This window comes from Macrosteles quadrilineatus, unplaced genomic scaffold (assembly GCF_028750875.1).
Source record: "Macrosteles quadrilineatus isolate MER2022 unplaced genomic scaffold, UCM_ALF_1.0 Scaffold_1__1_contigs__length_201487025, whole genome shotgun sequence".
In the NCBI taxonomy this organism is placed as follows: domain Eukaryota; kingdom Metazoa; phylum Arthropoda; class Insecta; order Hemiptera; family Cicadellidae; genus Macrosteles; species Macrosteles quadrilineatus.
In genome coordinates this window covers 100457786-100484835 of record NW_026542594.1, presented here as the reverse complement: position 1 = coordinate 100484835, position 27050 = coordinate 100457786, and the positions used below count along the sequence as shown (strand labels likewise).

Below are 27050 nucleotides of genomic sequence, written 5' to 3'. Positions count from 1 at the left end.
TCAAGTAACAAATTTTGAAAAATCTATAAAAAGGGTGCTACAACTCGCTTAAGAAAATTTTTTACCATGTCGTGTTAAAAACTGTCAAATAGTATAAACAACATCTCCACATTTTAACCTTTAAAATGATATGCAATATGTGACATGTTATGTCAGCCTAAGGGGAGAAATATAGCTTTAAATATAAAATTACTCATATTTTTCATTAACTGCAATCATTAATTACAAGAACGCATTTATTGAAAGTTTTGTGCAAAAGGTATCTGTATAATAAAGTTAACCCCAAGTAAACTTATAAAATCTAATATTTTATTACATATTTAATACTATAGTACATAGTCAAAGGGCATTAATATAGAGAATTTTATAAATGCACAAGTCAGAGGTAATTAAGATAATAAATAATCTATATATTAATTTGAAACTGTTTTTCTTTGTCATAGCTATTATTATAGAACGGCTGGGTGTAGAAACTCGGTAGAGGTGCCTAAAGAATGGTCTTGGTCTGTAGATGAGCCATCAAAAGAGAAACATGGTAAATTTCCTCGGGGCTCTGCCCCAGTGGCCTTTAAATTCCCATCCCATGTTATTCTTATGGAGGAAAACGGGGTTTTTGTCATAGCTAATTTGAGAGACCGGCTGGGTGTATAAACTTGGTAGGGGTCTCTAAAGAAAGGTCTTGGTCTGTAGATGAGCCATCAAAAGAGGAACGAGGTAACATTATTTTAAAAATATAAGTTATTTTACAGAATAATTTTGAAATACAAGGTATTTTTTTTTATATAATTGAATACAAGCAGAAACATGGAAAAGCTGCACCTTAACAGTTTTACTGACTACCAAACACCCTGTATATTAGAAATGAAATGTGTGTCTATAAATTGAATCAATTTTATAAGTACCAGTACTGTACCTATATATTTAAAAGTAAATGTTTACTGCAGCAAGAATATGTTTACCAGACCTATAATTATATAAGTTATAACTGTCTGGGTAGCCGAGTTGATGTGCTCGCTGTCAATTTTTATGGTTGCAAGTTGGATTTAGAGTTGAATCCATCTGACCTGACCCAATGTTTCACATTGTTTAGATTCAACCTTACATGTATATTATTTTATTTACTAAAACTACTCTGTTCAACTACCTTTTCCATTTTTTTGGTCTTTATTTGGTATTTCAAAAGGCCAAATCACTGGAACTATCATTATCAAAGTTACACTGATAGTTGATATCACCATGGACTTTGCTTTGATATCACTGACTTAAAGCAAACACTGCAGTTCTGAAAGTGTTCTCTATTGGTTTTGTTAAGTTTGATTTTAACTGCAGACTGCATATTATTTTATGGTGTGAGTTTATTCAACAAAAATATATTTTCCAGAGACACATAAAGTAAGTACCTAACTTAAGTTACGATACTATTTATAAACGTTATAAGTGATAAATTGACAAAAGTGCTTAAAAGAAATTTTGTTTTTTTGTCTGGTGTACTGTTTATTGAGGGGAAAAAATACTTACACAGCCTTTTGCATGCAGTGGTGTAGTCATAAAATCTCCAGGGAAAATTAGTGATAACATCAAGAAGTACAGATAATATTATTTTCGAAAATAACAGAAAGGGAATATACATATTTTTTGTCACATTATGCTTATAACATAATATTCAGAATTTTATTGTACAGTTCAAAAAAAATATCTGTACTTATACTTTTTCACTACAGCGTTTTTTAAGAGGGCACTAGTCAATTTTCTAGTATTGTGCTTAAGGCCCTCTAATTTAAGGTTAAACTTGAGGATTTGTTATGGACACAGCCAAACACTTTAACTAGACTATTAACCCAGTAACCTAACGCATTTTACCTTGCATTAAATGGGGTAGTACGTTTCTTTTTTTATGTTGTTTGTAATAGTACCGAATTGCTAAATCCAAATTTTCGACCTCGGCGACCTTCCGGATCACCTCAAAAAAGCTTAAAAACCGGCGGAATTTCGCACTATTTTTACGATTGTCCGGTTTTGACCCTGAAGCATCACTTTTTCATACAGAACAACCACAACCATTTTTAAAGTACATTAAATTACCTATCATTTAAGACCAAAATGGTTATTACAGGCCTAATAGTTTTCAAGATATGACTCCGCAAACAACGGCTAAAATTACAAAGTTTTACATACAAAATTATAAAATCTTCCCTAAATGCTTGTATTTTAAGTTTAAAGCTATTAAATTTTGTCAAGGTTTATAAAAGAACCATAATAAGAAATAAACTAATTTTTCATCTCAAGAACAGATTGTGTTATAATTTTTCTTTAATAGAAATAAATCTATTGTATCTTTCTACATAAACACACACGTACATTGTTACAATAAATGGTTCTCGGGGATAGAACACAGGCCTGTGACGAACGGTATTTATTTAATTGTATCGCCGCGGGAGCAGGTTGGAGAACACTGAGGGCGACTGCGTCTGTGATTAGATGATACTTGTACCTTCGGACATGGACTTCTCCTGTAGGGGTATAAGTTGAAGATTGACTTGTATGACTAACTTGAGAAGTTTGGATGTGTGAACTATAATTTATAGTTTTCATTCAATTGAGACAAGGGTAATGGTGAAAATCCATGTGTAAAGAAGTGCTTTAATTCTTAATCCGACTGGTTCAGAACGCATAGCCTGTGAAACAGTTAGGGGGTCAATAGTCACCTTTATATTGCCAACAGTCACAGTATTAACATCAGAAGAAAGAGATACTATTTTATTCTTCCTTTTGTATCTGACTTATTCATATTTTTCTCATAAACGCTCAACATTGCTTCATTGCCAATATCTCTAGTCATATGACAGTTGACAGTTTCCTTCCAACAATTACACTGCTTAAGAACATTATAACATCAGTATTAGGGAGGGTGACGAAGTAACCAGTCACACAGCTTCTCTGTATTCGCTTCAACTCGAGTGACTCGTGAGGGTCTCATTTCTACATGCTACTCAGTTGTATGTGCCTTATTATTGCAGTAGGCCTACTCCTCAACCTCAGCACTTAAATTCTACAGGTAAATTATATCATTCCTACTGTCCATCGGGTGAGCACGGTGTCAGCTATACCACGGTCCCGAGTCAAGCCTACATAGCTTTTCATTAGGCAAACGAACACCTGCTCTAGTCAATATAGTCATGTCCGTCCAAACACCCGTCTAGAACTTTTCAAAACGCTCAACGAATGGTGAAGTTGGTGGTAAATATCTGGTGTTTAATGAAATCCATCTTGTTTCCTAATTTCAACATATCCTGCAGGTACAGATTTGAAAACTTGGCATAAAAGAAGTATTATGTACCATAGCAGAACGACAGCAAAGTTACAACTTGTTTTCACTGTTGCCTTTCATTCTTTATATAAATTCCTCTTGATATTATAACATTTTAGTTACAATAGATTTCTTCCATACAAAAAAAGAAAAAAACTTATAATATGTTGTTGAAATGAAATAAATTTGTTTATATTCTTATTATGGTTATTTTATAAAATTTTACCAAATTGAATACCGTAACTCAAATTGTAAAGTACAAACATTTATGGAAGATTTTATGAAACTTAAAGAGGCATATCTCTAAATGTGTTAGGCCTATAATCACCATTTTGGTATTGAATTGTGAGTAATTTAATGTAGTTTTAAAGTAATTATGGTTGTTTTAATGAAAAATAATGATAAAGTTATGCTTTAGGGTTAACGTTAGCCTAACTTAAAAAAATTTAAAACTTTTTAATTTTATCCGTTGTTTGCGGAAACATATCAAGAAAACTATAAGGCCTGTAATAACCATTTTGGTCTTAAATGATAGGTAATTTAATGTACTTTAAAAATGATTTGGTTGTTCTGTATGAAAAAGTGATGCTTCAGGGTCAAAATCGGACAAACGTAAAAATAGTGCGAAATTCCGCCGGTTTTTAAGCTTTTTTGAGGTGATCCGGAAGGTCGCCGAGATCGAAAATTTGGATTTAGCATCTCGGTACTATTACAAACAACATAAAAAAGAAACCCACTACCCCATTTCATGCAAGGTAGACCCTGATTTTTATAACAAGGTTGGGTTATATTACCATTATTTTGAAACTAGGCTCTCCCTAAGCTAGAACATATTTGTTTGTGTGTATTTGCCATGCTACCATAGTTTTAATTGTATGTTATTTTAGAATGGAGTCATCAGCAACAGAAAGTTTGAGGCTACCTTCTCTCATGCCACCAACAAACAGCATATTGGTTATAAAAGACAAGCTTAACTTGGTGGTAGAAATTTTGGCTTTTTTGTTTGTAATCCTCCCCTATTACCTGTTGCTGACCGTTTATAGAAAACTATATCCACCACCTGAAAAATCTCTCCAAACAAAAAATGTTATCGTAAGTACTTACTTGATTTAGTATAGGAAATGAAGCTATTACCGTAGGTCTCATGATTGGTTGGGTGACCAAGTGGTTATAATAGTGCTCGCCTAGCAATCAAAAGATCGCCGGTTCGATACTGAGAAGAGTAAGTAGCTTTTTTATGGTTTGAAACTGGACCCAGCTGTTCCTGGTCTTTAAATAAATGATCCTGGAGCTAATGAAACAGCTGATCTTAGACAGTATCAAAGTTACAAAGATCACTTACACCATTCTACACTTACCCTTTACTTCACCCTTCACTCATATTTGGGTTAAAATATGCAACCCATCTCAAATGATTGATAGTTGATAAGATCTGGATCCGGACTTTTATTTTTTCGCTTTAATGTCCCCAGATGCCAACAAATTTCAATGATGAATTTCCCATGTGACAAATTTCATTAAAATCGGATTATTTTTACTTGAGCTATCATGCTAACAGACACACATATAGTAAATGAATATCAATTTGAATAGATGGTGTTTTTGCCTTCTTGGGATATCAAAACGGAACAAAACCTGTAAATCGGTCCCGGGTTAGAGTCTTTTCCTGAGACCTACGGTAATAGATTATTATCTAAGGGAAATTTGCTTACACTTTAAATTTAAAATTGAATATAGAGAAAAAGGATAGACTCAAAATTGAGAATAAGTAAACATTTCTAGTTTATTGTGTTTGGATGTATTTTAAATTTTAACCAAATGTTCATACTAAGATAGACATTTCACAAAAACAAAAAATACACATTATTAATTTCCTGTAGCAGGAAACCTAAGCACTCATTAAATTTAATTTTATTTGAATAGGAAATAAATCTGACATTCTTAAAGGATACGGGTAGGCATATTTTAGTAGAAATCTAATCAGGCAAAAATAAATTTGCTTAGTTTGCAGGTTTGCTAATTTTTTTCGGTTAAGTATTCTTTATATTTGATTGTTGTCAAGTTTCAATCGGTTAGAGTTTGTAGGACACAAAACTTTGTGATTGACAGGTAACAGGGGCAGGCCATGGCCTAGGGAGGGGACTCGCCCTGAGGCTGGCACGGGAGGGAGCCAAGGTGGCAGTGGTCGACGTAGACGGCATCTCTGCAGCTCAGACTGCCAGGGATATTGTGGAAACTGGAGGAGTGGCCAGGGTAATTCTTTGTGGATTTTGGTACTTATAATCAGCAAGAAATTGTGTGTCGATTCCAGGTGAGTCGGTGGCTCATTTAACGGACTTCGGGCCCAAGGAAGCGATGTCGTGGGTTCGGACCCTGGTCACTGCCACAAATATTTATCAGTACAGTTCACCTTCGTACTGTACCGGCGCACCCCTTGTTTTGCTGGATACGTTCCACGCACAGATCTTTAGTCTATGTGGACGGGCAAATGCAAGGTTAAAAGAGGCCGCCAACCTCTTAAAAAAATTGATTATTTGGTTAATGCTAGCTCACAGTAATCTGAGACGGTAGAAACCTATGTCCAAGAAGAAGGTCCAGGCTCAGAGTAATACTATTGCATGTTATAATGTTTCTCTAATCTTTTCCTTTCAGCGAAGTTCCCTATAGGGAAGTATATATTCCGTAGGTGGCACGGTAACACCTGGGCCCGGGACCAATTTACTTTTTCATTTTTATGTCTCCAGAGGCCAAACACACCATTCGTTGAAATTTGGTTACATATATATAGTTATACATATATATAGTTATCCTTTTTTTATAGTTCTGTTCACTTTTGAGGGCTACTTTTTAGAGTGTTTTTAATTTTAGAAGAGTATGTCAAATTCTAAATTTTGAGAAAAAGGGAGAAAAAATTGATATAAAGAAAGAATTACGAATATATCTACATTCAAAAGAACACGACGACCAAATTCTCAATATAATGCATAAACAAAAACAAAATCCAATTCATGAAAAAATCAGACAAATCAGAGAAGAATCTTACACTGCTACATGTAAAACAAAAATTATATATACAGGGTGGTAAAAAAGTCCCAGGACAGTTAAATATTTTAAAAAATAATGTAGATAGAGCTACAATACTTGGTACAAAGTTACAGGGCATAAAACTCTATTTTAACACATATTCAGTGATCCAATAACTCTTCAGGGGGACGGCCCACAAGGAGTCGGAAGAAAATCATAAATGGAAGCATAGGTCAATAAGCACATCAAATTAAAGGTCTTTTTTAGTAGAATACAATGCCGCAAACCGCACTTCAAAAGGTTGATCCTACGCAAAATGGCAGATGTTCAAAGATTTCTTGAATCCGCCATTTTGAATCTTTGAACGACTGTCATTTTTTACTCAGGCATTCTTTTGAGCTTGAATTTACGGCATCGTAATCTACTAGTGAAGACCTTTAATTTGATGTGCGTATCGACCTATGCTTAAGTTAACAATTTTCTTCTGATTCCTAGGGCTGTGCCCCCTGAGGAGTAAGCGTATAATAGCAATGTAAATTAAATGAATCTTTGAACATCTGTCATTTTGCGCAGGATGTTGAAGTGCGGTTTGCGGTATTGTATTCTACTAAAAAAAAACGTTAATTTGATGTGCATATTGACCTATGCTTCCATTTAAGATTTTCTTCCGACTCCTTGTGGGCCGTCCCCCTGAAGATGAGTTATTGGATAACTGAATATGTGTTAAAATAGAGTTTTATGCTCTGTAACTTTGTACCAAGTATTTTAGCTCTATCTGCATTATTTTTTAAAATATTTAACTGTCCTGGGACTTTTTTACCACCCTGTATATACCTAACCATTTAATCAAAATTTTACTATGAATTTAAAACATATGTTATCAACTATTTATTTATTTAAATTGTTTACATACTTTCATAACACTCATACTGTGATCATAGCCTTAGTGCCGAAATACGTATCAGTTTAAATAAAATATGAATTTTAGGGTACTCTGGTTTTTATTTTGCTTATTAATATAGTTATACATATGTGGTTACACATATATATTTATACTTTTATAGTTATACATTTATAGTTATACATACATAGTTATACATATATAGTTATATATGTGTCCGTGAACACGATAACTCGGGTAGTTTTTGTCAGATTTTGATGAAATTTTGTTAAAAGGTGTAAGGCGGGATAAACTTGAATGAGTTCACGAACCAGCATGATCATACTATGGGAACGGGATTTTACGGGGGGTTTTATGGGTTTATAATGTGTTTTTTCTCATTTTTGACCCTCGAAACACAAAATTTCCCAATTTCTCTTCAGGCCTTTAAAGAGCTTAAAAACAAATAATTTAGTATATCAAAGTGTTTCTGATAACGGAGAAAATTTAAAGAAATGTAAATTTAAATTTCCATGTTATTCTTATGGAGAATATTGTAAAATGTTGTAGTTTGCTTGTTAATGGTTATATTTTGATAAAACTTGGCAAATTTATTTATTTTATACTAAGCTATCAATATTTTACTAAAATACACACTTATTTAGTTTCCTTGTAGCAGCAAACCTAGGTACTCGTTAAACCTTGTGTTATTTAAATAGATTTAATAGAAAATCAATTAAGACAAATTTAAATTCACTTAGTCGGCAGGTATCCTGTGGCAGTGGTATTTTTTTCTTTTCCCTAGGTTAAAGATTTTTTCCACTCTACTTCTGTTTTCATTGACTTTCCACCCATGGATTTAGTCCAGAAAACAGCTGTTTGCCTCATGCTTGATAAATAGGATTTTATTACTTACATTACTGTACAGTAACGATTGAACACCAACTGATAATTAATTATTATTGCTTATTAAACACCCCAGAGGCCTATTACTTATATTTTGTAAACACAAGTCATAATCAACGTGACAACATTTACATTAAACTAATTACATAAAATAACAAATAATTGTATACTAGGCAGACTAGTATTCTAAATTTCTAAATGGCAGTGAGTGATGCCCCTAATGAAAACATAACCTCTCTCAGAGAAGTTGTGATTGTCAAGTCCTTAGGTTGATCAGAACATTTATTATATTTGTATTGCTAGTTTAGATTAGTGGCAGAAAATTTCATATGTAACTGTCCAAAATGTATTTACCGTACTCGTATGGTAATCCCATAAGACAAAGTCACCTATTTTCAGACTAGTAACGTCTGGGATACTATTACTACTTTAATTATTTGAACTATTAATAATACTTTTAGTTTGGATAGCTTTTGAAAGTTTTGCTGGTGTATTAATCAATAACTTTGGCATTTCTTCAAACTAAAAAGTTATGTTTATATCACAATACTAAGCGCATTTAACTAGGATAAATAATGAAAATAATAGATAACTTTACTATTAACACTTTTTCAGAGAGTATTGGACAACCCAATTAGTGTTAATTGCTAAAATATGCTTAACTTACAAGTTAAAGGACTTGTTTTTATAAACAATTTGTCCATTGTCCATGTCTAATCGTGAATTTTACTGTTAAAGACTTGATTTTTCAGTTGAATTTTTTACTAAGCATTACCATAAATGAATCAATGTAAAATTTGATTCAACTCAATAATACAAACACAAATAGCCTAGGTTGCTTTAAAAAAAAATTTATTTGTTTCAGTCATATGTTACTAATGTAGCAAAAATAGAGGAGATTCGCAAGCTGCATGTGAATGTTGTCAAAGATCTCGGATCTGTGGACTTACTGATCAACAATGCAGGTCTTCTTTACACAGCAAGTATTAAGGACTCGTCAGAAGCTGAGATTAGGACTGTCATAGATGTTAACCTGCTCAGCCACTTTTGGGTGAGCTCAACTTTCTTTTTGTTTATCACTATTTGATATCATAGAATCACAGAATGTACATAATCTAGACAGAATTGTAAGTTATGTGTTGTATCTTAATCTTGGCGCTCGTCTATGCACTGTTTTTTGTTTTATGACAATAAATAATCTTGAATCTTTGTACAGAGATGGGCATAAATTTTTCTTTTTTAATGCTGCCACTATAAAGTATTTTTTCAAAAGGAATTACTCTACGATTGAAAGGGGATTGTTGTGATAGTATGATTTTGAAAATTTTATTTTTTTAGATTGCCCAAGAATTTCTTACAGAAATGAAAAGTCGCAATTCAGGCCATATTGTTGCCATCAGTTCTATGGCAGCCATTGCATCGGTTGCAAATGGTTCTGCTTACTCTGCAAGCAAATGGGGTGTCTGCGGTGAGTGCCATTAAATGGATTATTCTAACAATGTTTTTGTATTTATAAATCCCAATACAGTAACAATCTTTGGGTTGCTTAGTCAATTTATACAAGTTAGAATTGTATGTGAAATATTTGGTTTTACATTTACGAGTATTTGCAGGTCCTTGAAATGTTTCTTTAATGTTGCACTACACAAACTATGATCACTCAGACAGTAAAGCATGTTGGCTTATGTTGATGAGTGTTAAATTAATGGGAGTGCTATATAAAGTTAAATTCTACTATTTAACTTTTGGATTTTCTAGAACTAGAGTAAAACGTCACGACAAAGAGATAATCATAATAATGCCAACATAATGATTCATTATGATATGTACTTACATAAAAATGGAAAAGTAAATCGGTCCCGGGATTAGATCTCTCCAACAGCTTCTTCCCAGTGAAGTACTATTAATTGTTAGGGAGGTCAAATTCTGGAATCCATTAATTCAGAAACCAAAATTGTATTAGGGTTTAAATGACTGCTGTAAATGAGTACTGTATAGCTAAAATAAGTTATCTGTTATAAAAATACACACTCTTTTTAACTGCTATAGGGATAGCAATAAACAGCTACAAAGCAATGAACTTTGTAGTAGTTCAGTTCCATCCAATTAATATTTTTTGGCAGATTTGAAGCAATCAGAAGGTATGGAAAACCACACAATACAACAATAATTCTTGTGGCATTGTGCCGCTATTTTCTATGGTAAAAGTAATTAACTTAGAACATTTGAGCTTTTCAAGTATTACCGTGAGTTACAAATCCAACAATAAAATCTATCTTGAACATTTCAATTTGATTATTTTCAGGGTTTATGGAGGTTTTGAGAGCTGAACTGAACCAAAATCCAAAAAACAATGTAAAAACTACAACAATATTGCCATACTTCATCAATACTAGTGAGCAATATGTCAACAGATGGGATATCAGGTATAACCAATCCTATACAGTAATCAGATGAGATTAGATTTTTTTCAATTTTCAAAGATTGTTAAAATTAGTGTTAATAATGTGCACTACTGATACCAATTATGTTACTAAGAAAAGCTGTTTATGATAATAGCAAAAAAAACTATGTAAAATGTTCAATTAAACATCACATTCCAAGAAAATTATCCAATTCAAGGAATATTGAGCGCAAATTGTGCCTATATATAAATAAACAACCCCTTTATCTATAATATATGTATAGTAAATTAAAGTTTCAAACTGTCCAAATGAACATACCATAGATGAATAATATTTCCTAATCGTCTAGAACTAATTAAAATAACCAGTTCATTTTAACACAGGTTGCCGCCCCTGTCTATAGATGAAGTAGTGGAGGAGATCGTCACAGCAGTGAAGAGGGAGGAGGTCTTGCTGTCCATCCCCAGACACATGTATTACACCTCTCTAATCAAGTAAGAACTACTGTAGCTTAATCCCTAATTTGGCATACCATTAACTTGTCATGATTATTTGTTTATATTATACATAACTTTATATTTATATTATTAGCTACAATTTTATTATCAGCATGGATGAATGAATTAAGTGCTTTATTGCATAAAAAACAGTCATCTCAGAAAAAATAAAATAAATAACTGTGACAACGTACTTCTGAAACAAAATAAAACAATTCACAGTTTCTGAACATATTATTGAAATACAACCTTTATGTTTTAGGAAAGTAAATTTCATGATTAGTATTGCAGTATTTATAGTTGCATTAATACTATTAACAATTTTGAGTAAAGAACTTGTCACCCTTAGCTACAGTAAACAAGAATGACAGACTCGCAAGAAGTGCCTAAACAACTACAGTCAAAAGATGGTTTGTTAAATCCTTAATGATATTTCTTTTTCTTTGTACCAATTGCTCAAAATGTACTACTTACAAACACTCAATAGTTTTTTTTCGTTATTTATGTTCTATTTCCGATTATTTCAGTCCATTCCTCTCCAATTAATTAACTTAAGTTACACAAATTATGGTATTTTAATTCTTTTTAAGATTTGTATATAATTCTCCTTTCATTAAAATAAAAACAATGATTACGTTTTCCTCATACTGCAGCAAAAACAGTTTAACGGATTGTAGTTAATTGTTGCCTTATTAAATAGTTTTGAAAAAAATGATAGTATAATGTACACAAACAAAATTGTAATAGACAAAACCATAATTTAACTCTTTTATAAATTAGCTTCTAGTTTCCATTAGCAAATTAAATTAAAAACAAGCTATATGAAAAGTATTTCAGTTTGGTAACATTTTTTTCAAATAATGGTAAAATATGACAAAAAATATAATTCATCACACTGGCAAAAAGTGTCTATAACAAAAGAGTCACTATAAGTCCTAGTGATGAAATATACTATTAATAATATACTATGAAATATACTATTAATTGAAATATACCTCACCATATTATAAACTTATGAAAAAATCTTCTTACCTATGTTAAAAATTGTAGAACAAAATAGATCGTTGGAGTTATTGGCAAAACCTGATTCTGAGTAAATTACTTTTCCCACCTGCTTCTACACGTAGGCTCAGTATATCAGTTAATTACTGAAACAGCCACTCTTTCACTACATTATATGTAATAAAAAAGATGAATTAGTATTGGTATCATACTCAGGTAAAATGAATCACACAATTAATAGTATTATAAATAATTTTAAATTTGATTTTAAATAGTATAACACTTATAAGGTATATATAACATTTCTATTAGAATTAGCAATAAATTTACATAAAATTCAATATACCAGTGCAATAAAAAATATCACAGTTCTTGATATTCACAGTATTTAATGAGTTTATTTATTTTACACAATTATATTTCCTGGAACATGTACCAATAGGTAAAATGTTTTTGTCATACTGCAGCAAAAACAGCCGTTTTTAATGCATGTTTAGCGGGTTATAAGTAGCATTTTTACTCTCTAGGAAGTAAAAAGTGTTTTAGCCCCTAGGGATTAAAAATCAGCTGTTGTCAACTCAGTTGTAAATTTCGATTGTAAATAATCGCATGTATTGAAAGTATGTAATGATTGTTTAATCGATTTGTAGCTTATTGTTGCCTTATTTCGAAATATCAATCATTCGATATTTCTTTGATATATTATATACATAATATATGATATATAATATATTTCATTGATATTTATTCGATATTTCGATATTTTTATTTTGTTAATCATTCGAAATATCAATAGTACAATGTACACTAACACAATCGTAAGAGACAAAACGATTGAATTACTTACTAAAAAGCTGCTTGTTTCCATTAGGAAAATTAAATTGAAAACAAGTTCAAAAGTAGTTTGGAGACGTTATCTTTGAATGAAAACTATTTAGGTTTTTGTAGCATAGTTTGTTTAAATAATGTCGCAATTTGACAAAAAATATAGTTAATCACACTGGAAAAATGTGTTGTTTCAACCCTCACTCTTTTTCCGACCTAGGCTTCGCTTTAATTGTAAACCTGAGCTCGGGTCGAAAATAGTCACTGTATAGTTATGAAATATACCATTAGTTTAATTTGTGTTTTTTTTCTGTTTGTAGATTACTCCCAGTTGATATAGGAAATTATTTGTTTTCTATCTTATATTGCAAACTCAAACCACCGTCTGAAGAGGAAAAACTAACTGATCGTACACATAACTTAACTTCCGAGCATATAAAAAACAAGCAATTAAAAGAGTAACATTGTTGAAAAGTGTAATAATTTGATTAGTTCAATTTGGACGTATAAAGCTTGTGTTTTAGTGCTACTTTAAATTAAAATGTTGTAAAGAGGAAATACATCAGTATAAAGATAATTATACATAACTTAAATAAACTGGTATATTGGCTGTTTGTTGTGGTTTTCAATATTTTAATTACCCTCTCTCTCTCTCTCTCTTTCAACAAATTTCAGAGTTGATATATTTAAATTGTGTATTTTGCACCTAAACACTGCAAAAATGTAGTGGTTAGTTTGTTTTTAACTGTTATTTTTTTTATCGTTTGAACAGTATATAGCCAATACAATTTCAAAAATTTTATTATTTACCAACTAAATAGATAATATATTTTTTATTGCAATGGTAATATTTTTTCGTCATATTGCAGAAAAACAGCAGTTTTTAATGCATGCGTTCATGCGGGTTTAAAGTGGCATTTTTACTCTATAGGCAGTAAAAATCAGCTGTGGTCAACTCAGTTGTAGATTTCGATTGTAAACAATCGCTCGTTTGAAAGTGTGTAGCCTATCGATTGTTTAATTGATTGTAGCTTATTCTTGCCTTATTGTAAATAGTTCAAGATATCGATGGTACAATGTAGACGACATTTTGAGAGGTCATTTAAATGAAAACTATTTTAGTTTAGTTTGTTCAAATAATAGTGGAATATGGTGAAAAATATAGTTCATCACACGGGTAAAAATCGGTTTTTCAACCCTCGCTCATTTTAGCGAATTTCCCTATAGGGAAGTAGCTATTACCGTGGGTGGCACGGTAAGACCTAGACCCGGGACCGATTTACTTTTTCATTTTGATGTCCCCAGAGGCCAAGAACACTATTCGTTCAAATTTTTATATATGTTTATATATATATATATATATATATATATATATATATATATACGTCCGTGAACGCGATAACTTGAGTAATTTTTGTCCGATTTTGATTAAATTTGGTTTAAAGGTGTAAAGCGGGATAAACTTGAATGAGTTCGCGAACCAGCACGATCGGACCATGGGAACGGGGCTTTACGGGGGTTTTTATGGGGTAAAAATTGGTTTTTCTCACTTTTGACCCTCAAAAGACAAAATTTCCCAATTTCTCTTTGGACCTTTTTAAAGAGCTTGAAAAAACAAATAATTTAGTATATAAAAGTATTTTTGTTCGATTATTAGTAACGGAGAAAGTTAAAATAATTGTAAATTTAAAATTCCCATGTTATTCTTATGGAGAATATTGTCAAATGTTGTAGTTTGCTTGTTTATGAATATATTTAGATCAAACTTGGCAAATTTATTTATTTTGTACTAAGCTATCAATATTTTACTCAAAACACACTTTATTAGTTTCCTTGTAGCAGCAAACCTAGATACTCGTTAAACCTAATGTTATTAAAATATATTTAACTGAAAATCAATTCAGACAAATGGAAATTCGCTTAGTCGGCAGGTTTGCTGCGGCGGGGGTATTTTGACCTCAGCTTCTCCTCGATCTTAAAACTTGATTTGGGGTTGAAAAGAGTCACTTTAGGCCCTAGTGATGAATCTTCTACTTTACAATTATGAAACTATTATATAAAAAGTTGTGTACTGTAACTAAATTGATTCCAATGATAATGCTCAATTCCATTTTATAAATCGGACACATAATTATGTATTTGGGAGAAATGCTGTAATAAAGATGAATAAAAATGAAAGCTATAGTTTTTTTTTTTTTTTTATCCTTATAAGTACAATATCTGATAGGGATATACATCTCAAAGGATATTGTGAAGTACCCATCTCAAGAGATCACATAGTTCAAGTCAGCAGAGCTACAAAGCGTTGATGGAGTGGTGCAGTGGTGTATTCTAGTGAAGGCTGTTACAATGTAAATGTGTGCTAATATCATTCACCTCACTGCCTGGGCTTTATACCTATTAACCTTAGTTGTTCTCTGTACTACTGTACTGTAGGTCTGTATTCAACTATTGTACAAGACGGTAACTGATTGTAATAAAAATTTGAGGAGTTTTCTGATGAATTAATGAAATAGATTAGTCTTTCAGACAATACTAATCGTTAGTTCTCTCTTTGCTTCAATGCACTTGAGTAAACAGAAAAATGTACTGTAAAAATGGCATTATACAATTATTATTGTTATGTTGCATACTAAACTTGTGTGTGTTTTATGTTGTTGGCCATATGAAAAATTGTATTGTTTATTTGCTGTAGTAGTTTATTAAATAAGTTCGAGTGTGTTTTAATGTGTACCTAATGTATATTAAATTATTAAATATATTTACTTTCACACCTTAATGTAAAGTAAACTAATCAAACATTTTTTATTGCTCTAAATTTATTAAGTATAATGGTTATTTAGTAATGATTAATTTAAAAATAGAACTCTTCATTAGTCTATTAAACGCTTGAAACTGTTCCAAAATTATAGAAAATGTGTATATTACAATTATTTAAGAAATAACTAGCCTATTGAACAGACTTTTTCATTTTTGTTACAGTTGAAGATACAATGTATGTAATAATAATGATTATGATGATCCTACCTTTTGTACATGTACTAGAGGTACATACAACTTTTTCAATAGAAAGTTGTTGTATAATACTGAAATCACATGGATAAATAAGCGGTCGGCCTGGATTAAGTTGCAGGAGCTATCACCACACATAAAAAAACTCTTTAGTATTCTAGGATCATTTGAATCTATAAAAGTAATATAGATAGTTTAGTTGTAATTATTCAGCTATTCAATTTTAAATTTACACAGAATTATTTACAACAGTCAAATTGCCTCTTAGCAGAACTTATCTATTATGTGACATAAGATGAGAATGTTCCAACTTTGAAAACCTTTCAGTTGAAACCGTATTTCGGATGCAAATCGCCAACGCTCCCGCCAATTCCGTCTTTCCCGCTCAATTTATGCCCTCATTTTTCACTCAGTGTAATGAAATTGGTGCCATTCCGCCTGATCCTATCTGTTTATTCTCTCTGCCCAACATAAAAGGTTAATCTGCAAAACGACAGAAGGTGGATTTATTTAGAGGCATTCACTATCAGAATGCCTTTTCCAACTTTTCAGACGTACTGTGACTTTCAGATCATTTGGTTTGCATGCAAATGAGTTTTCTTGGATTGTTTTTTTTCTTAAACAGTTTATTTACATTATTTCCTCAAATTTATTTCACCAACTAGGCTATCTAATTAGGTTTTAAATACTTCAAAACATGATAATACTCTATCATTATTTTTAATTGCATACCAATCAATGTATTAGTGTTTACAGTTTTACAACAGTGATAAATTGACATTATAACTGAAATCAATCGTACTATAGTTAACCTTGATATTTGTCAGTCCTAACTTCACGTTGATGGTGATGGATATTTTTGTTTCATTTTATTGTTTCTTGAAATTAAGTCAAACTTATTTCAAGTCACATTATGTGATCTACAGAAGCAAAAATGTCAGTTTTGTTTAACATATACTATTTACGTGGTACAATTAAACCATAAAATCACTATGTTGTCAACCATAAAATGGTTCTTTTTAATTAAGAGTAAAATGGGAAAAAATATGTAATTACATTTCTATACATTTAATAACCCTTCTACTTTGCCTACAACTGTTATTTAACTGTTATTTGCATAATATCATGTTAATTTCTACACACATCAACCAACAGACAAAGACACACTCACTTATAATAAAAAGGGACAAACTCATCCGTGCTTTTCAAAGGCATGAAGATGTAGAAGATAAAATTTTGGTTCTTAAAAAAATATGAATTTTCTTACAAATTTTTATTTATTTGTTATTATTAGTAGGCTATGATTTGAAGTTTAAATACAAGTAAGCTTAATGATCTCTGCATAATATATTAAACCTAGGGCATGGTTTGCGTAGCCCTAAAATGAGAGTCGAAAGGGTTAAAAAACAAAGTTTAACTTCACCACGATAATTATGTTTCTGCTAACCCTATCTCACCATCTCACTTTTATATATTAGAATATAGGTGAGCTATGAGTGAAAGGCTTCTGTAGTGAAATTTCCTGTCCGTATCTTCTACAGAGTCTTGGTGCTGCTTGGTTTGGGTTCCATACCAAAAAGTTTATGTGCCCAGTCAACTACTGTAGTTGGAAGAAGTCTGTGAAAATATCACACAGAATAATAGTACCACACAATGTAATCAAGATATTGGAAACCCATTAAAAACAGATGTTGACCAAAATAGTCTACTTGAGCCAAACTCCATATCAACTGTCAGTTATTTCATTATAATTTTATTTGGACTAAACTAAAATTCTAGATTAATCAAGACTAGTGTAGGCCTACCTGTTGCTCGAATTCGAGCAATTGCGAAGTATTACAGGTGTTATTTTGAAACGAATGGCAGACATAATTTCCGATGACTTTAAAGGAGTCGACTCAAATATTATGGAAATACTCACAATGTAGACCTACATAACAGATCGATATAATCAACATTTATTGTAAATATATCTTATCATTTTTCAAAAGCTGATCTTTTTTTCAGTGTTTTCTACAAATGTTTCCCACTCATAGCTGCATTAGGTTGCCCATAATAATGATTATAAATTCTTTAAAAAATATATTATTTGTATTTATTTTACTTGGTGATGTTCTATGACCTTCCTAAGTTTCCATAGTTTGCAAATTGACTCTTTCAATTTTTGCTCAAAAATGCAGCACAGTGTTAGTTCAGTTTTCATTTTAGTTTATCAAATTGTCTAGGCTTTCTCACTTTTTCCATTGTAATATCTACGCCAACCCAAATTCAAATAGTAAATATTTATTTTTAACCAAGTCAGAAAATGTTAGTAGCAAATTCCAAATTGCAACTAAATTATTAAATTATTAACAGCAATTACATTATTCAGGTTGTCATAATGTAATAGTATATTTCGTACCTAGGGCCAAAAATGAGGTTTTGCCGGCTCGAGATAGTTTTTAAGCTCGAGACGAAGTCGAGAACTTAAATCGATCGAGAGCTGCAAAACCATTTCGGTCCGTGGTTCGAATGCTATTTTTCACCACACTATACCCTATTACCACTATTCACCACTATAATAATGCACACTGATAGTCAACACAACTACAAGTTTGAGGTTATGTGAGGAAACGATTTGAGGAATCAGCAAAAATATAAATAAATAGTTGCTAGGCAACGGTGACAATAAAACAATAATTCTATTGCAATGCTATGGATACTGATTGTATATTTAATATGCATTCATGTCTTAAGTAAGTAAGCGGGCAGCTGATTTTGCGGTCCTAGGGATGTAAAAACCTGCTCGGTCAAAAAATAACGATGACAGCTGGCATGGCCAGCAAAACATAACTTTCAGCCACCAATTAACGTATGTAAAACCGCTAAAAACATGATAGTGTAGTGAAAACAAATATGTTATTCATAAGGATGACATGGGAACTTTAAAAGCCACTGGGGTAGAGCCAAAGGGACTTTTTCAAAAATATAAGGTCAGTTTGCAAATCTACACAACTAGTCGAACATTTTGGTATATAATATGTGGGGTTAAATCTTAAAACTAAAAAGCCTTATTGTTCACTAAGTTTCTTGTAGCGTATTAATAATATAGAATAGATAGATAGATAATGTGGATATTTTATAAAAAATGTTCATATAAATTATTTAATGTGATGTGGATCAATCCTTCTTCCTCAAATCCGAAAGAACATCTGTAAAAGAAGGTCAGTAAAACTTGTTCATTATAACTAACTTACAAATGATAAATCTGTTTAAAATTTGTAGTAGATTCTCATACATTAAAAGATAAATATGATAATTCATAATATGTAATTTAAATGGCTAACAAATAGCTGTTTACTCTGAACAGAAATGTCACCACAGTCACTTGTGAGGTTTACAATACAAATACTTACTTGGCCAAGATACACATCCAGTATATCTGCTCAGGTATGTTGACATATACTAGGTTTCTTCTCACTCCAGAGATGACGTAGGCAGCAACCACCTCTGGCAACCTAGTACCTAACCTCTGTCTGGAACATATCATATGTATAATGAATTATATGAAAAAAGATTTGAAAAGTCTTCTTTAGGGTATGAGCCATCGCCAGTTGAGGAGGATTGTGTAGCCATTACCATAGATAAAACATACTCCCTTAGTCTATGCCATGCTGACCGAGGAACAAGAAACAAGATTTATTTCCAGTAGGCCTAAACATATTTTACTATATATTTGAGAAGACAGCATTTTGCTTACAGAACAGTTAAGTCGAATGGGAAATGATTTTACAATGTACATTAAATAAAAAAAATACATTTCAAACTAATAACTTATACCACAGTTTGAAAAGTTAACAAAAGCAACAATTAGAAAGTAAAAAAAATGTAATATATCATAGGCCTATTCTCTACAATACAATGCACTACAATGTACTACAATGCTTTGAAGAGGCAAAAAGAAGGGTAGTAAAAGATTTATGATAAAATATATTTTAAATAAACAAACTATCAAACATAATCAAATCTATTTTAGCTTATAACTACGTAATGCAGTGTTTAAAGAATAGATCAACAAGATGAGTAATGTTCTTTACAAGTAGATGGATGAATAATCATATTTCTCTTTAAATGTAAGCTTATAAGATTATATCATTAGCTATAGACACTTCTTGTCTGAAATCATAAGCCTGTTTTGATGGGTGTTTGATATTTCAAATGAAGTAATGATATGGTAGCTCAAAGATATTGATGTTGAGTAGATTTTTTTACCAAAACTATGAATAATTACTTACATTGCATTTAGTGAGTAGTTTTTTGATAGTGAAGTATCCATAACAGCTGCATTCACTATTGTGAATTGTATGTTATCATGCCCTTCCAAGAGAACTTCCGTTTTCACACTTTCCATAAAACCTGGAATAATATTTAAATTGTACTACAAGAAATGTCATTATTTAATAGTTTCATTGAGGCAGATATCAAACACGTAAGTTCAAACCACAATTATATTCAAGATGCTTGACAAAACTTCCATTGGTTTTTAATTATTAGTATCTAATACTGCTCATTATTTTTACAGGTTCTCGATTGTACCGATAAAAGAAAACATTTATAAAAATATTATCATTTCTTGGTACAACAGATATTTAACCTTTTTATTTATAGAAAATATAGATACAGAGATCATCATGAAAAAAATATCCCTTCAAGTTTAGAGATTCTTAATTAATCTCTAATTAAGTACCGTTATAACAATCCAAGAATTATCCAAACATGTTATTGAACTGACTTTAGAAACTGCAAAACAAAATAAGGCATTTTTTGTCTAAAACACCTGCTATGCAACAGCACGCAAAAACTGAGGGGTTAATAGAAAACTTCCCATTGGAACATTGGACAAACTGGTTGTGAGTTTGAAAGAGGTTATAAAAACACCAGCCAGTTTTGAAAAATAACAAACAAAAGTCTGCTTTTGGCCAGCATCTTGTCGACAATGGTCATTCTATGAGTGTCAACCATGGGCCTAGAAGTACATTTTTGTAGGAAAGGTATCGAACTGGATACACTTGAGGAGTATGAAATCTACAAAATGATTTAAGAATAGCAAACGGATCATATCCTCAACAAAAAGCTAAAAGATTGCCCTGTGCAGCCGCACCTTTCGCACATGCCTAAGGCCGGCTCTGCAAACCAATATCTGTGTGATGATATCTGTATTGTGGTGTCCCGCTGTACTGACCATTGACAGCCCAGCAGGTACCAGAGTATACAGCAGCCCCCGCCAAGCCAGCCTGCCCTGCTAGTGATGTCACTGATACTATATGACCCGCACCTCGCTGCTTCATGCGGGGCAGGAACTCTCTCACCATCTGCAAACATGTCATGTGGTTGTAACAACAACTATACCTAAATTGATGGTTAATTCAACCTGGAAGGCAAAATAATATGGAGGATTGAAACGAGTTTGTCCAGCATGATCTGACCATGGGAAAAAGTCTTTGTTGGGATTTTCTTGTGGTAAAAATTAGTTTCCTCATTTTTTGACCATCAAAACATAAAATTACTAAATTTCTCTAAATCTTTATGAAGAGCTTAAAAAAAAACGAATAATTTAGTAGCATACATTGAAGTGTTTTGGCACTTTCAAGGAGATACTGTATTTCAAAAACTTGTACATTTAAAACTCCCATGATATTTTAATGGAGAATAAGTAAACTGTTAAAGATTGCTTGTGTTAGTTGGATGTTTACTCACCCAGACATGGCTGAGAAAGTTGTCTTCGACCAATGTCCTGGCAGTTGAGTCCAAAGTGTCCTCCACAGCTTGTGAGACGAAGGACGTGTGGTAGACAACAAGGATGTCCAAAAGACCAAGGTCCCTAGCCACCGCCTCACTCAGCTTGGCAACCTGCTCTGGGCTCCTCACATCCGTATGGTATGCCTTGGGGGCCCAATTTATTTTACTCTCAATTCTTATGGAAATGGTTGAACTCAATTTGTTCAGCTACCATAACGGCAGATCCCCGTACACTAGGCATTCGCCAAGCACAAAATATTTTACTTTGTGAGCTACTATTTGTATCCACGACGTGGAAAAGACCGACAACGACACAGAGCGGAAAACGACAAGCAATGTTCACTGAATGCCGAGTAGACTTTTGGTGAGTAAATTTACTGTTAAGCGCTTGGCAACTGCCGCATATGCGGATCAGCCAAAAGAAAATATCGTTCTTCAAATAGTTTGTTATAGATTTATAGCTTTGTTTGTTTCTGATTTATTTAGGGCGTACTATTACTATATTTCTGGCGTTCTAGTTTCTACCAAAACCATATTACCTGAAACTGACACTAATCACGATCAGTAATCACTTTCACTGATCAGATTACCGTTTAGTAAACTATATAAAATTATGTCAACAAACAGCAAGTTAGCTGTTCAAATCAGAAATTGTATGATCTTTGGTCAGAATCACTATGTACGTAAAATAAATCTGAACATGACTTACCTTAGCCCTCTCACCGTCTCTGACAATCTCCTCAGCTGTTTCCAACGCCGCTCTCTTGTCAGCGTCCACACAGGCCACCGAGGCTCCGTGGTGGGCAAACCCGAGGGCCAACTCTCTCCCCAGGCCACTACCAGCACTAGTCACCTCAACAGATCAACAATGGCGAATGTCAAAACAAATAGGACTGGTGGGTCAAGTTTTTTTTCAATATAGCCAGTTCTGTTTGAGTTGAAAATAGAACAATCTCATTAAAACCTCTGTTCATACGTTATGTCATCAATTGGTCGTGAAACTCTGATAGGACAGTTTTGTCTCAATGAAATAGTAAAAGCTTTTTTGAAGTGGCTGTGTGCATATTTGGATTATTTTGTACCTAATATATTGAAATACAGTAGGTATTTCCAACTATTAGCTATTTCAATTTGTACATAGTATTCCTATGTTTTATTTTACATTTACATTTTCTAGGCACTGATACCTGAATGTAGTGTAAAAAGAGAAGGTTTGGCACCTATACCGTGATGCCCATAAAACTTGCTCAATGAGCACACTTGTATATTAAACAATTAAATAAGTTTTACAAGTTCAAACTGATATGTAAACATGTAACATGTCACTTGATACTGAAAGAGTACGGTAAGAAAATGTGTAATATGTTTGGCTATATATAAAGACATCAAACAAATTCTATTTTTCTTATAGTTTAGCTCTAATTACTTATTCAAATGTAATCTCTTACTCTCTATATTCGCCTTCTAGTTCTCAAAAAAATATCCGCTTTTTGGAACAACTAAAATGCTAGCATCCAATTTTGAATTAAATTTTGTTTATGTGATTATTCGGTTAAGTTTACTAACCAAATTTGATTCATTATAAAATTTATTCAGAAGCAGTATAACACCGTTAGTTAAATTTCATGTTAAACTAGTATGCTTGAAGCTCAGGTCCCATAGTATTATAGTGTGTCACCATTGTCAATATAACCTCTAAGCTAGAGTTAAGATTCTGTCCATGTATGGATGATATGAATAATTAATATACAACTAAATTGTCAAGAAAATGTAGTAAGACTTACTTCTGGCTCGGATCCTTCCCCTCAAAAGTCAATATTCAACCAAATAATAAAATAAACAAAATAATAAAATGTATATTTCGAACTTTACACTGTAATAGTATTACTAGTTGAAATGTTAAAATCAATAAATAATTTTTCACTTACCAATACGACTAATCCATCAAGCCGTTTGCTTTTAGGTGGAAAAATCTTCCGTACAAATGCACTTAAAATGTTTGGCACTAACAAAACTATAAAATACACAAGTTCTAACAGTACAAATAAAATACTTCTTTTACTAGAAGAATGTTCTGTTACTATCCTTGGTTCTGCCATAATTTGTAATATTCAATTGATTGTAACAATTGAGTAATGAAATAAAATTCGTAACAGTATTACAGTATTTGTCCAAGTCGAGAGCTGTTTTTACACATCATCATACACCATTCTTTTGACTAACAAAATATTCCTAAACACAAAATTCCAATAATCACTGATGTTTCGTAAAGAACTTATTGAGCCTATTGTTTTAGCACAAACTTTTTGTATCTTCCACCGCACAAACAAGTATCTAAAATTTTGTCAGACACGGTTATAACCTAAAATGTACAGATACAATGTGATAATTGCTACATTAAACTTTGAGCTCCAATACCTCTGCTTGTGTGTTCAGGTTGTACTATCAGTTGTATTTTATTTCCCTTTACTGATAATGACGGTTTTCTCATACTGCCAACACTATCTCCTCTTATGAAATCTAGCTGTTCCAAACATTAACATTGGGCATTTAGGTAAGATGAAGGAAAGGAAAATAGTAAGGAATAATTCAACCAGATTGTTATATTAATTTTTTTTCGTAATGATTACTTTTCACGATTATGCATAAAACTACTCAAGGACTAACACATCGACTAGAATTAGTTACTGGAGGTACTTAACTATACAATTGTGAAGATTTAAAAATCAATCTTATAATGATTAGATGACTTACATTTAGATTTTACAGCCAATGCAACTGTATTATTTGTAGGTTCCTAATGGCATTTAAGCTTCCTTTAAAAAACAAAAACATGGCATGCTTGGATTGATTTTACGTTTTGTATTAAGAATGACCCATCAACTATGCGAACTATCATTACAATCATACCAAAATGGATTGTTTTATACTACATCATATAATCAGTTGTGCCTGTATACTGTATGAGGCATGCATACTACTTCTACAATAACGTCACTCAAAAGGAAGAATTTGGTATAAAGAATTAAAATCATTAATTACATTTTGTCAGATCATTTTCATGTCTCGTACAATCACTTTCGTTTCGCTTTGGCTATTTCAACGTCTTTTTTCCATTATGTGAACTTACACTTGCATTACTACTATGGTCATACTAATTTATCTATAAACATTAACTAATTTAAGTAGAAACTATTCCAAATTTGTTTTTAAGGTGTGCACAAGAATAACTAAAACATTTATTATTTAATTTTATTAACCCTTTTTACAATGTAAAAATGTAAATTTTGTGTCACTTGTTAGTATTACAATACTAAACTACAACAATATCAATTAGTTTATTACTATTGTTAAATATGTATGTGTGATGTTTTTTTTTTACATTGATTGTTCCCTCCAGTCACTTAGACTATTTAAAGTGTGTCTTGATTTCACAACCTTATTCAAAGAAAAATTGTAATACGTTTGAATTTTTAATTACATTTCACTATTTTAAATTTTAAAATTAAAATTTTGATTTGAGTGTTTGAGTAACTAAAAACTATGACATAAATTTGTACAATACTATTAAATCTAAAACATTATCCAAAGTGAATATACACTATTCTACCACTTGCTTATAACAAGTCTTGATGATTTTGGCACCGGAATTGTATGATTTTACAGGAATTAAAAGTAATATACAGTATCATATTGAACAGAATATAACTACTGACTAATCAATATTCTTATGTACAGCACCTAAATTTAGGTATAATATCCTTTGCTAATGTTCACACATGAACGTTAGTTTTAAAATCAAAATCTTTCATTTAAAAGGAATTTTTATCAAAGGCCAGGCTAAGATTCCTTGAATAAACATAACAACTCAAACAGTAGGCTAATACTGTTGGATGAAATATCTCATTCACTCCTTTCTGTATCACCATTAGTGATTAAACTACAGTAGGCCTACTGGTAATGTATCCTAGTAGATTACTTGACATATTGTAGTTATTTAGAGGATAGTTGAGATATTATATGTTGTGTAGGTTCTTTCTTCCTTCTTTCTTCTGACGGGAGTGCAACCCTGAAGTAGAATATTTCTTTAAACTTGTCAATAATATATTGTGGAAATAATCTGAAATCATATAACAATATTCATTGTATAATTTGTAAGATATATCCATGCGGTAATTTTGGTTTGCATTAGGCCTAACAGTTGTTATAATTATTCAGTAAAATAATCAATACTTGTTTAAGTCATCACTAGCCAGTATATTTATTCGGCAAGAGAATAATATAATATGGAGTACTTTCAATAAAAATATGATTCTCATTATTTTAAATAGGGTGTCTTAAACCCTATTAACATAACTATACACGTAAGAAGAACATTAAAAATAATCTTATTACAATCAGATATGTATCAAATTCTAGTTTTCTATTATTGAGTTTTCAGTAAGCATTAGTATCGGCAAGATCGTCGTTGGCACCATAATTAAGTTTTGATGTCACAATTGATTCGTATTATAGCATGGTAGGCATATACTGTACAAGTTTATAGAATATCTGAAGCAGTGCACATTTAAATTGAAAGTTAAGGCTCATTGTCGACTATAGATTCAAAAGAATTTATTCCCTAAATGTATTATAAAGTACTCTTGTTAAACACAACAACTTACTGAAATAGGTGAACTGAAAAGTACATGTCCCGAGGAATGGTAAAAACAACTTCTTCTCTTTTTATACCCTCAACTGTGGCCTCTACTGCCTCTTCTATTGACACTGGTGGAATCCTGAAAAATAACAAAGAGAAATTATTTGACAGTGTTCATACGAGTAATTAATTTTATATTAACAATTAAAATATTTTATTTTATATTTATTATGATATACATTTGACTACTCTAAAATTGTAAAAAAATATAGTGTTTAATGCTGATTTCATTTTTTTTTTTCATTTTGATTACCACCAAGTGATTTCTTTTGAAGTTTTTTTTGTATTTTAATTTCTTCACCTGCATACCTAATTTTAAATTTACTGTATTATTTATCAGTATGTTATGTATGTTATATGTTATGTCAGTATGTTTGTCAGTATGTTAAGAAAGGGGATTAACCCCGTACCCACGGTGCTCATCTATGCAGACACTCTGTTCACATTACACTTAGTCGACCAGTTGGTGTGAACAGAGTTGAACAGTAGCATGAGCATCGATTTACAAATTCCTTTCCCAGCTGATGTGAGCTAGGCGATGACCGGTAGGGCTGACTTCCAAGAAACACCGTTAACCTATTAGCCACACACCCTATCGGTAATCAGCCAATGAGAAGGGCTAATGATGAAGATGGAGGGGTCAAGACTCTTGGAGCTGGAGGATCTGAAGGAAAACATCGAGGAGATCACCACGGGCCACCGGAGAAAGAAGATC

The 27050-nt window shown here is 31.9% G+C and overlaps 3 protein-coding genes across 3 annotated transcripts in view; 1 reads left to right on the top strand and 2 right to left on the bottom strand.

Moving 5' to 3' along the window:
* Positions 1 to 1280: 1280 nt before the first annotated feature.
* LOC128982966 (17-beta-hydroxysteroid dehydrogenase 13-like) lies at positions 1281 to 13387 on the top strand. Its single transcript, XM_054402076.1, has 8 exons — positions 1281 to 1392; positions 4195 to 4399; positions 5417 to 5560; positions 8983 to 9168; positions 9456 to 9585; positions 10423 to 10543; positions 10906 to 11016; positions 13167 to 13387. The coding sequence occupies exons 2-8, from the start codon at positions 4196 to 4198 to the stop codon at positions 13306 to 13308; spliced, it is 1038 nt and encodes a 345-aa protein (XP_054258051.1). The 5' UTR covers positions 1281 to 1392; position 4195; the 3' UTR covers positions 13309 to 13387.
* Positions 13388 to 17161: 3774 nt separating this feature from the next.
* LOC128999275 (epidermal retinol dehydrogenase 2-like) lies at positions 17162 to 25622 on the bottom strand. Its single transcript, XM_054425680.1, has 8 exons — positions 25616 to 25622; positions 23565 to 23650; positions 22346 to 22489; positions 21595 to 21780; positions 21080 to 21209; positions 20133 to 20253; positions 19254 to 19373; positions 17162 to 17475 (listed from the first exon to the last, which is right to left on the bottom strand). Exons 1-8 carry the CDS (start codon positions 25620 to 25622, stop codon positions 17394 to 17396), a joined length of 876 nt encoding a protein of 291 aa, XP_054281655.1. The 3' UTR covers positions 17162 to 17393.
* LOC128982440 (17-beta-hydroxysteroid dehydrogenase 13-like) overlaps positions 24904 to 27050 on the bottom strand; it is a 31160-nt gene continuing 29013 nt past the window's right edge. The window contains exons 7-8 of the mRNA XM_054401403.1: positions 26301 to 26414; positions 24904 to 25756 (exon numbers count right to left, since the gene is read on the bottom strand). Of these exons, the coding sequence (XP_054257378.1) occupies positions 25630 to 25756; positions 26301 to 26414 (241 nt within the window). The 3' untranslated portion in view covers positions 24904 to 25629. The remainder of the gene's footprint in view (positions 25757 to 26300; positions 26415 to 27050) is intronic.